Here is an 11,761-nt window from a genome sequence, read left to right on the forward strand (position 1 = left end):
AGCCCAGCAGACAGCGTGTGTGTATCCCAGTGTGTGGCTGGGATAAGGATCCTGTGGAGGTGCAAAAAAAAAAAAGCTTTGGTAGGTAAGAAGTGGGTTGGAAATGAGTTAGCAGTGTAAGTAAGTGGGGTAGGGCTTGCACGTGAGTTCTTAACTGGAAGCATATGGCTTCCCAGCGTGAGGGATGATTCACGGTAGTAGCTGTTGGTGTGTTTACTAATTCAGTAGCTAAATTTTCATCTCGCAAGACCCACTGCCATCATTTTCTATGGAAAGAAACATTTTTTTTCTTTTGCTTTCATCTCCGTAATTTCTCTGTTCCCTGGCACTTGTTCCTCACACTGCTCAGATGTTCACGACTCTCCACGTTTCTCCCAATTATCAGGTGCAGGATGTCAGTCCAAGAATCTCGGCGTTAATAAGGCTCTCTAATGTAACTAGAGCAGCAGAGACGGCAAAGTAAGGCAATGTAGTGAGCTCGTAAGAAAGAGAAGTACAAAATCAGCACTGAGTCACCTAATTGCTGGAGGTGAAGACCTGTTTTTAATTGAAGATGAGAGGAGTCCTTAATTCCCCTGCTAAAAACAAGGAGCGCTCCCAGTTTGTTGTACATCGGGTTTTTAGGGTACGAGCATCCTGTGTATAAACAAGACTTTGCACTGCAATTAGGCAAATGATATAAACGTAACAATGTCACCATTACCCCAGCAGATATAAAAAGAAAAAAAAAGTTCCATCAAAAACTAATAGGTCTGGGAGTCAAGGGACCTCAGTAATAAGCAGTGGAGTTCTCCTTCTGTAATAAGTTACTTTTCCAATTTGCTGATATTTGACTAATTCCTTGGAGTCTCCTAAACTGCACAGCCCTGAAATCAGAAGAATCCCAGTGAGGAAGGGGAGGAAAATGTTTACCCAGCAACCTGCTGTCTCCTTTCCTGGAGCACATCTGACCTATTGCCAACACGTGATGCTCGTTTTGGAACTATAATCCCTTTGCCAGACAGGATTGCTAAAACTCCACAAACAATCTGTGCTGCTTTAAAAGCAAATCCCCTCTCTCCCACTAGCCCTTTCAATTTCTGAGAAAAACACAGTGGCAGGAGAAGGGCTGATTTTTAATATCTCCTGTCTTTTGCCAGGTGTAGAATTGTATATCAGAAGCAGAGCTACTTTCTCCTAATGACGGCTGCTGGTACAACACCCAGGGGCTCTGTCATACATAAAGCTGTGCGCAGAGCGAGAGGTAAGTGTGCTGACTTCATTAAAAAGCATGGAGTAACTCCTCAACCTCAACAGCAAGGAATTCCAACTACATCTCACCCCATTGCGCTGCTGCAGGGATAACATTGAAGGAGGAGACGGCAGAAGCTTTTCTACTACGTTAAATGCTGTAGCCTCTGTTAGCCCAAAATGAGTGTTGTGATCCTCTACGCCGGCTGCTGGAGGATAAAGGATGCTAAGTAACACCTCAGCGCTGGAAAGGAATATGCAGCCTCCATTCACCTACTGGTAAAGGTACTTCCCCGCCCCCAAGTTTCAGAAAGCTTCTTAGCATATGGCAAGACACTGGAGTAAGTTGCAAACTACAGTCTTCCCTGAGTTGTTTTTTTTTTTTTTTTTTTAAATGGCAATTTTTTTCTCAGAAAACAGGTTGCCATTCGCACGATAGCTACTGTTTTCTAATTGGTTACCAAAACTAAGAGTAGATCTATTTTTATCATGAAAAAGCTGCAGGTGTCAGCTTCTCTTATTAGTTAGAAGCTGTCTTAGTTCTTTAGGAATGGAGAATAGGAGCACTTGAAAAATTCAGCAAAACGGACTTGCTTCTGGCTTCAATTAAAAACAAAGTCAATTTTTTAGTGTGACTGCTGAGATACAGATATATTAGGGGATATAGTATATTATCTGTAGAAGAAAGTCTGTAATGTTAAAGATGATCAGCTTTTGACTCCTTAAATGTGACCACCTGCTCTAGACCTCAAAATGCAACAGGGAACTCTGTTTTTTAGAATGGAGTTACGGGCAAAGTCAAAACAAGTGTCCCTCTGGCTCTAAAGGGAGCATGCAACAACTTGTTTTCAGTCACCGTTTTGTTTTTTAAAAATGTTTCCTCATGCAGGCATGGTCTGGTATTTCTTGAATGACACAGGACTTAAAAAAAAAAAAAAAAAAAAAAAAACCAAAACCAAATGCATTTCTTAATGTATTTACTTTGAAAAACAAATTGCAGTTTATTGGAGTCTACACTTTTTAATGAAAAAATTCATCAGTCTTAAAGCAAAGACTTATTTTAACAGTTAATGAAACCATCCTTTTCTCTATTCAGCATAACACTTTCTTGAGAGAGGATAAAAAGACGACTTCCGGAGTGGTAACAAAAAATTCTACTGGAGAAGAAAACTGCCTAAGCACTGCTCCATCAGAGCAAAAGGTGTCTTCAGTAACAGTCAGCTTCATTCTCCTCTATGGTCCCCACAGTAGCAAGGATGTCCTGTAAGAGGGACTGAGGGCTCTTCTCCACATGGTCACTACTTCTATTGAGCTCATCGTGGAGCTCTTCTAAGTCTATTGTACCCAAAGCTAGCATCATGCTCTCCGGATCCTCAAAATCCACCCCATTACCACCACCCGTGGGGAAGTTCTGGGCCAGAGAACCCTGCCTTAGTGTCCTTTGTAACCAGGCAATGCCATGTCCTGCAGGTAACTCTCCGGTCTCTTGTGAATCCCTCGGGGTACCAGTTGGATAGAAATTACCTCTTAAGGCAAAGAGTATATCACAGGCTCTCTGACCTACTGGTTTGTCACAGTCACACAAAGACCGAAACAAAAAGCTGAACAGTTTTGCTCTGCAAAATATCTGCAGCGACCTATTCTGATGAATGGAACTAGCGACTGCAGACAAGACAGGAACAGATGAGCATCTAGGAAGGCCAAGTTGGCAAATTGTCTGACTACAGAAAACTTCAACCAGTTCCAAACCACCAAGTCTGACTTCCCAGTCTAAGTCATGCTCCACAGTTTGGATCACTCTAGAGACAAACTGCTCTGTATCTTCCATCCGACCTGTGCAGCCTTGTCTCAGCCACTTGGTGAACATGCTGATCACAGCCCTCCTGGGAAAGCCCTCTGGGTCCTTTGACAAGATTTCCTGAAGTTTTGCTACAGTGTTCTAAATGTAAAAAAGACAAAGAGAAAGCGCAATGAGGGGAGGAACATGCAAAGAAACAAGAACAGCACAAATAAAAAAATCTAGTCTCTTCGTTACTGATCGTGAAATCTGCCTGCACGAGACTGCAGATAACTTGCGAAGAAAGTTATAAACAGTACAGCAGAAAACCGATGGGTAGTTCCGCTTGATTCTGCAGCGGGCTACACAAAGTCATCGTACCTCTTTATTATACTGATTCCCTATGACAGGCAACTCTGGAGCAAAGAAAGTAATGAAGGCCAAGTGTCCCACAGCAGTCACAGCACTCGCTCGCACGTAGCTTTCTGGATCCTCAAGAAGGTTTTCTGTAAGACTCGGCACCTCCGAAGACAGGAGAGACTGCCTGAACTCATCCTGGTCTGTAAACAAGACAGCAATCCAAAGAAGCGAGGCTTTATTCTCTCGGAGCATGAAGCTGTTTCCAATGCAAACAGTTCTTTGCGTCATACAAGGATGCCCGCTGACTGCAGGGACAGCTGCCAGTGAGCTGAGCCACTGCAAAGACCAGGCAGCTGCTCACGAGAGCACAGATCCTCTGTGTCAGGCTCCCCATTTTCCAGCACCTTGGTGACTTTCAGTTGCGCCCTGCTAGACACTGGAACTTGGAAAAATCCATTTACAGTTGTTCTAGCAGCAAGAAAAACTTTCTCCGGGCAAGCGAGGACATGGTTTCAGCCTCATCAAACTTATGCCTTTGCTTAAAGGAGGAAAAAATAGTCTTCCTTTCTTGTTGTTAAGGCATGTGGCAAAGAAAAAGAATGCAACTGCAGCACGGAGAGGGGCTGCAGGGTAAACTGCTAATGCAGCTGAGCGTGCTGGATACTTCCTTTGTGACCTGGGGACAACAGTAGTCAACAACATCCAACATCGCAGAGCTACTGTAGGAGAATTAACATTGCCTTAGTGCTACCTGCTGCAAAGCCTGAGCTACCAGTAAAGTGGAAAATCGGTAATTAATCCAAAGCCTGCAAAGCAGATCTAGGCTTTTAGCCTCCTAAATCCGAGCCCCCAGCCTGCTGAGTGAAACCGGGCAGACTCCACTGCAGAGCAAACTCAAAAAAGGGAAAGTATTATCTGCCATTAAGCATTGTCACCTGCCTTCACATACATGTCTCAACATATATGACTGTCTCAACATCCCTCAGTTTAACGTCCCACAGCTGCCATTAAGGAGCGCGCAGTAATCTGAGTTCAACAGAAAAGTAGTTTATTAACCTTTTTGTCAGATTTTGATTGTGATCTAAGAGTGAAAAATCTTGACGCTTCTTTCTTTTCTTACTCCTCCAGTTATAGGTCAGAGGATGCTTCACAAGCCTGACTGACTTTCATAACATCAAAAGAAATACTCCTCCAATCTGAACCGTTAAATCTCTGCACCTACCTCTCAAGCATTTAATCAGGACAGTGAGAAACTCCAGAGAAGAATCTCTTACTTCCCAGCAAGGACTGCACAAACGCTTCTGCAGCACCAGAAACACATCTGTAAAAGCCAAGTGACAAGCGTGAACAGACATGAAAAGCAACAAGCCTTACTGAAGCAATCGCTGTACAACCTCTCTATCATTTTATCTGCTGCAATCCCTTTTGCTGCTGCCGCATACTTCTCCCAGAGGTCGTCAAAGCACTATTTGGGCAGCTAAATCTAAATTCAACATAATTGTGGACAAATGAAGCCTAAGGGCTTTGAGCAGGAAAGGTAGGCAAGAGCAGATTTCACGTATGCCACTAACTGCTGTTTGTCCCAACTTGAATAGCTTCGTTACCTGCCAAAATCTTCTCAGTTTGTTGCCACTGACTGGTGGAGCAGGACAGTTCATGCAAGCGCACCAACCACTTGGATGTTGCTTGAAATGTTTTCTTTAGAACCTGAAGCAATATAAAGCAGATTTACTTTACTACAGGAGGAGGCATTGTTGCCTTTCTGCTAGATAAAATTTGTTTTAACCTCAAACTTATAGAGAAATTCTCAGAGTAAACAAGTACGTGTCCTTCCTTATTAAGAAGTAAGCCACAAATAAATGGTGCTTACATAACACTTCTAAAGATTCTGGAAATTGACTGTTCTTAGCTTCACATTACAAAGTTCTAGTACTTCCAGCTTTTGATTTGCAGTTGTCATCAGTCATTTGAGGGAAAAAAAAAAATTCCAAAGCAAGAAAAGAAAAACCATTAATGCACAGAGTTCAATACTTAAAGGCCACATCAAGTTGAGTATGTTGGTGCTATTCTTGGACACGATGGCTCCTGTCCTTTCAAGAAAACTGAATGTATTGTTTATTTACTCAGAGTTTTAGCTATTTCCTGCAAACCACCCAGAATGAAGACACATCTCCTACATATTCTAATACAAACTGTGCTAAGAAATAACTACCGTCAGACAATTTCTCAGAACTACATCCCACTGGGGCAAGCTAACAGACTTGGATCTCTCCTTAGATCTATACTCACAGTAGGGGTGGTGTTTGGACTCTCCAGGTATGCCAGAAGGACATCAAATAGACTTCCTATAAGTGCGTCACAGCCTGAAACACAGAAAACAGAACTCAAGGACCAATACTGAGAGAAGGAGCAGCTGAATCACGATTCAGCTGCTGTAATACAGAAAGACACAGGATTGTAAAACTCTTTTGGAGAAGAAAGCAAGTACAGTCCTCAAAGCAAAGGAGAAACATCCAGTTTCTCACAACCACTAAAACCTTCTTAACTGCAGCATTACTTGCCCTAGCTCATCAACAGAAAGTAAGGCTAGCCAAGACAGTAGGAAGAATGGGAAAAAATGAACAAGTTTCAGAAATGGAAATGGTAGTCTTCATTCAGAAAGATAAGTGAAGGGGGATGAAAAATTCTGCAACTACAGAATAGTCAAGTATTTCCAAAATTAAAAAAAATTGAAGTGCAAAGATTAACCCACCTTTTCGCTCTGAGAGTGCTGCTAGGACATCAAGAGCTGACCTCTGTACTCTGAAGCAATTGATCAAGATTCGGCTTATTGTGCTTCCCAGAGGAGAAGCTGGACTCAGAAAGCCATTACAGAATTGTAATATTGTCATGAGGGAGCGTAGCAAAGATGTATAGGGTAAATCCACTCGCAAATAAACCTAATGAAAGGGGAAAAAGAAAAAGGTTTCCACCAGATGTCTCAAGTGTACATGTAGAGCGGGAGTTTTTGCTCAGGAGGCAGCAGAAACTGCAATTTCTAGCGTGTTCTTAAGGTACTCCAATGCTAATAACTACAAACATCTTCCTCTCTCCCAAGAACTACTGCACAGATGGAAGAAGATTCTTCTTACTGCTTGGGAAAGCAGTTCAGTTTATGCTTTTTCACCAGATCAATAATTGCAGTAGAAGTCAGGTATGGTAACAAAGCTTGTGAAGATGGATTTAAAACTAAGTGCAGTCCCTCTTTACAAGCCTCAATATTCCTCTGCTATCCTGTTTGGAGCCTACTGTGCTAGATCTCTTTAACGTACGGAAGTCCTCACTGTCCATTCCTCTCCACGTTTTGTTAAGCTTTACTGCAAAAGTCTACAACAAATCTTAACACCGTCTTTCAAGGACCAGTTTGATCCCCAGGCTTTTTTCCTCGTCTGAACGTTACCAGAGACAGCAGCTCCTCCAGATGAGCGAGGGTCTGACACAGGAGACTAGCACAAGATGACTTGGAGGACAGAAGACTTTCAACAGTGGCGGGATCGCTAACAGACTCATCCAGCAAACCTACAGGACCAAAGGAGGGAAGAGCTCAGGTTGTCGGTGAATACAAAAGACTGCCACTTTTAAAGTTAATCAAGATATGCAGGTGATGTAGTATGAATATCCCTTCAAATGCAACTGTCAGTAGGGTGCTGCACTTCACCACAAACACTGCTACTGTCCTTGACTACTTCTACTCTTCCTCCTCCAATTTTGTCTGCACCAGACACTTAAAACACTGGCAAGCAGACTAGTCTCTAACTTTTCTATCACAACTGTACCTGCATATTCCAGGGGCTGGGAGGCTGCTCTCAAAATACAGTCCATTGGCTGAAGTAGAACAGTCAGTGCCTGAATCCTCACATCTTGTGGGCTTCAAGGAGGAAACAGCAGTTACCAAAACAAGAACACTTCAATTCCTTCCCAAACATCTGCCCCTAAATGCTGACCAGAATAATGTTTTTCATGCAGGCTTTTAAACAAGCCAGCAATGATAGAGCAATGAAAGTATTATCACAATTCAAGTCTTCTTCCAAGCTTCCCTGGCTAACTGAAAACAGAGGAGAAACGGCTCTGGAATTTATAAGCAGCCTTATCAAGCTATGCAGAGAGTGGGATTCTGTGTAAGAAGGGGGTTTAGAGAGAGGCATTTCTTGTCAACAAAACGGTGTCCTTATATCTCAAGGCTGAGGCATTACTTAGCCTGTAAATCAGTATCCATCTGTGCTGTATTCATTTAACATCTGATGATTTCTTGATGCTTTTTCACTACCTAAGGGGGAGTTACAGGGAAGATGCAGGCAGCAGACCTCTCAGAGGGGCACAACAAGGCAACAGCCTTAAATTGCAACAGTGTAGATTTCAACTGGATATACAGAAAATACTTTTCATCATGAAATGGAAGTGGTTAAGCGCTGGAACAAGTTGCCCAGAGAACCTGTGGAATGCTCATCCTTGGGGATATTTGAAACTTGAATGGTGAAGGCCCTGAGCAACCTGATCTATCTTTGAAGTCAGCCCTGCACTGAGCAAGAGGTTGAACTAGCTGGCTTCTACGGGTTCCTTCTAACCTAAGTTGTTCTACAAATGTCAACAGAGTCTCCAGATGCACACTTCTGCTGGGCATCAGTAAAAGCTCTAAACTAGTCACTGTTTTTTTGTGAAAGAGAAAAATGAACAGGGACTACTGGATTTGACAGCCAAATTGTGATCTACCTTGGCAGTATAAAGGAGTTTGCTGTTCCTTACTGAAATTGTCTGGCTCTAGGTAAGATGCAGGTATACACATATACACATGATATTGGCTCCTTTCATTTATCTCTCTTTGAAACAGTATTATTCTTGAACTTTGTTAGCTACTGGCACAGTTCTTGCCAACCAGTCTTACATACTAAGGAACGTAGTGGAAAATGCAGTGACAAAAAAAACAGTTATTGGAAAGATACCAGACATATTAGTATAGAAACACTTGCAGAATGCAAAAATTTCATTGCAGTAAGTCCTACCATTTGTAGAGCCTCAGAATTCCAACTGCCAAAGGACCCACTTGTACTGGGGTCAAGTGTTCCAGAGCAGAAGTCACTAATGCCCATAAACCGCCTTCGCTGTCACAAAACACAGGGGACCTGAGAAAGAAAGAGGTATAAGTAGGATGTCCCTATTACATGGTGGAAAACAGATACATCTCAGCGCTGGATCCAAGGTCCCAGAAGATCTTTACCATGCCATGTTAAGTAAAAGATTCGCCAGCATGCGCTGTGCTTGAACAGTCTCGTCCGTCAAAAAGGATTCTATTTGCTTTGCTATTCCTAGCCACAGTACTTCAGTCCACCTAGAATGACAACTGCTAAACAAACTAGTTAACAGTTTTAATGACTGCTTGACGTGAGAGGCAGAGCTGGACTGAAGGGAATCTTCTATATGCTTTATAATCATTTGGGCACACACTGGCCAGTCAAAGTCCTTTGCACTGAAAGGTTTAGTTGTTTCAGACTCCACAGAGAAAATAAGCATGTGCACCAGAAGCCGGCTGGCAGATGAAGCCACAAACAGGCTGGGATCCCCTTGCAGAGCGAAGATCACATCTATGCCTCCTGTGTGAAAACAAAACAAGTCACTGGAGGAAAAAACAACAGCCTTCCTGTTGTGAGGTGGAGCTTTGTTGCACTCCAGCCATATATTATTCTAATTCAGGTATCACAGAGCTTTAAAAGGGTTTTTTTTTTTTTTATACTTTATTTTGTAGTCCCTATGGCATTTCAAAGTCAGCCAGTCCTTAATGACAAACAAATAAAAAAGCAAACAAAAGAAAGTCAAATTGTTTTCAGATCCTCAGGTGTTTTAATAACTCAGGAACAGAGTAGGATTTCAGTATAACATTAGTAATATCAGGAGAGCTGACAGCACACTCGCTATTTATTTATGGAAGGATACTGTACCGTCTCTGGACACAACCAGGAGGAAAAACATGAGCAGCAGCAACAGCACTACTTTTCCAACACGCAGACAGCAGCGCATGCTGCACGTTAATATCAATCCAGTCTTTTAGGCCCCTCTGTACATGGGATCTGAAGTTGCAGTTAACAGCAGAATTTACATACCTACATAACAACAATGGGACTGCAACGTGTACAAATATTAAGAGATCGATGAGTCCCCGCTTAGTTTTTCTGCACTAAAATATCTGAAACGTATATTTTAGTAAGAGTTACAAATAAGAATACAGAAGGCTTTTGATAAGCTATTTTTATCGTGTGTTTCATAAGATGTGCCTCTCTCCCCTCTAAAAAGGGTGTCATCTTCAGTGTTTGGGGAAAAAAAAAAAAGAAAACTAAAGGCATAGATAATTTAACAAAAACCCCACCATCTTTCAATGACTTCAGTGTTTTAGACGAATGTCTTATTTTCATTTTAAATAAATGAAAACTCCTGTCTCGTTTGACATCTGAGCAACAGACTGGAATGGAAGAGACACAGAGGATTTGGGGAGTTTGCAGTCCTAAAAGTACTCACCACCATTGCAGAGGAAGTGGAGGGCAGGCTGGTGATGCATCATGCTGTGCACACCCTCCACCCAGCCACTTCGCACAGATGCATCTTCCCACACTGTGCTGCTCAGCGGCCCATCCGTGCCAAAGAGCCTGACCAACAGCTTCTCCTGCTGAGGTCAGAGGAGAAGACACAGAATAAACGGTAAGCAAAGGGGCCCAAGGGGAGCGGAGAGGCTGCTCTGCCACCCAAATCAAGAGTATCAATACTGTAGCGAAACCTCCTCTTGCTAAAAGTATCACTAAAATAGAAATTTTTCAGAATCCCATGCTTAAACTCAACATCTGTCTCTTTCATGGATTAAGGAATAGATGTGTTCAAAACCAAAACCGCTTGTTTTCAAGATGCTAGGGACAACTTACGTGTGTTATCAGTTCCATTAGACTGCTTTTATGCAGTTGCATGCATCTCTTCCCTCTAAGCCTTTTGGGTTTTGTACCATAAACATATTCTATTGTTGAAAGCAGAGCTTTAAAAAGCTCCCTCATTTTCGTGGGGAATCAGAGATTTCCTGTCAGCCAACTGTGGAAGAAAAACTACATCTGTTGGTGCAGTTTAAATCTACAGGATCTGTCCAGGGATACAGTATTTTGCAATGACTGCTGTGAGATAGTGTTATCCCATACACTGTTTTGAACAGAAAACGAGAAGCACTACATACTAGCATTCATAGCACTACTGTGGCAAGATAGAAGAAGACACCAGCTTTACATGAGAAGCGAAAAGGAATGGTATGATGGTATGATTGTAGGTCTTCGTTACCATATCAGTGTTTGCTGAGTTGTTCAATGTATGCCAGAAAATTTATAAGCAGAATACATACATTTTCAGGTGTCCTCCACATAGAAGGAGGAAACAGACACCTACCTGGGTAGCCGACTCACCTGCAAGTGTTGGAAGCGGCTTTCGGAAGAGGCAAGTATCCCAGCTAACCGCAGAGTAAAGGAGAGGATGCTCGGATTGGGCTCTGGCAGCGCCAGGATGGAGGTGATGAACTCTGTCAGACAGGGGTTGTCCTGCACCAGGCTCACGGAAGGATCTAGAGACCGGGTGTTGCACGAGGAGAGGCCAGAAAACAGAGGGTCAGTGCCAGGAATGAGAGGGCATCTGTCGTTCATTCAGTGGCCAGTCCAGCCTAACCCACGACGCTCTCCCGTACCTCTAAGGTGATTGCCTGCGCTCAGTGTAACCCCTTACGACTGACAGGGAGGAATGCGGGTTCACCTGAGGCCCACGTACAGGCCTCAAGTACCGAAGAGCGTGTTTAGGTGTCACCGAGCACCTCTGAGGGAGGCCTCCCCCCACCGCGGACAAGCCCCCGCCGGTCATCGGGGTCGAGGTGGGCCCTGCAAGCGGCGGGCGCTCACCGAACTCCGTCATGCTCCGGAACCAGTCCAGCAGCTTCTCCAGGCAGGTGTCGTCGGAGCCGGGCTGCCGCGGGTCGGCCAATGCGGCGCAGACGCCGGGCAGCAGGAGGGCGCACTCGCGGGTCATGGCGAAGCGGCGGCGGGCCCGGGCGATGAACCACGCCTTCTGGGCGTCCATGGCCGGGGAGGGGGAGACGGACCGGGGACGGACCTTCCACGGGACCGGTACAAACCCTCCCTACCGGCCGCGGCCGCAAAGTGAGTGTCGCAAAAGCGGGGGCGTGGCCCGGAGGCCGGCGGGGTGGCGGAGCGGAGCTGGCCCCGCTCCTCCGCGGCCCGCCGGGGTTCCCTGCCTCTCGGGGCCGCTTGGCGGCACTCGCGCTCCGCGGCAAGGCCGAGGCCCGCCCGGCTGTGCCCGCGGGCGGCGGCGGAACCGCTGCCGGCG

General features: G+C 44.4%; 1 protein-coding gene across 1 annotated transcript; it reads right to left on the bottom strand.

The window, feature by feature from the left end:
* Window positions 1-2,190: 2,190 nt before the first annotated feature.
* BRAT1 (BRCA1 associated ATM activator 1) lies at window positions 2,191-11,749 on the bottom strand. Its single transcript, XM_063343234.1, has 13 exons — window positions 11,317-11,749; window positions 10,834-10,988; window positions 9,914-10,061; window positions 8,622-8,994; window positions 8,407-8,526; window positions 7,183-7,274; window positions 6,807-6,925; window positions 6,120-6,306; window positions 5,657-5,730; window positions 4,972-5,074; window positions 4,590-4,688; window positions 3,389-3,567; window positions 2,191-3,169 (listed from the first exon to the last, which is right to left on the bottom strand). The coding sequence occupies exons 1-13, from the start codon at window positions 11,492-11,494 to the stop codon at window positions 2,438-2,440; spliced, it is 2,559 nt and encodes an 852-aa protein (XP_063199304.1). The 5' UTR covers window positions 11,495-11,749; the 3' UTR covers window positions 2,191-2,437.
* Window positions 11,750-11,761: the final 12 nt, after the last annotated feature.

This window comes from Chroicocephalus ridibundus, chromosome 8 (assembly GCF_963924245.1).
Source record: "Chroicocephalus ridibundus chromosome 8, bChrRid1.1, whole genome shotgun sequence".
In the NCBI taxonomy this organism is placed as follows: Eukaryota; Metazoa; Chordata; class Aves; order Charadriiformes; family Laridae; genus Chroicocephalus; species Chroicocephalus ridibundus.

Bases quoted from the DNA above. Each gene is read 5' to 3' on its own strand.
- BRAT1 (XM_063343234.1), bottom strand. From the start codon at position 11,494: ATGGACGCCCAGAAGGCGTGGTTCATCGCCCGGGCCCGCCGCCGCTTC. The intron at 5,075-5,656 runs GTGAGTATAGAT...ATATTGCTTCAG, and splicing joins GTCCAAACACCACCCCTACT to GTTCTAAAGAAAACATTTCA. The intron at 3,170-3,388 runs GTACGATGACTT...TTTTACATTTAG, and splicing joins GGAATCAGTATAATAAAGAG to AACACTGTAGCAAAACTTCA.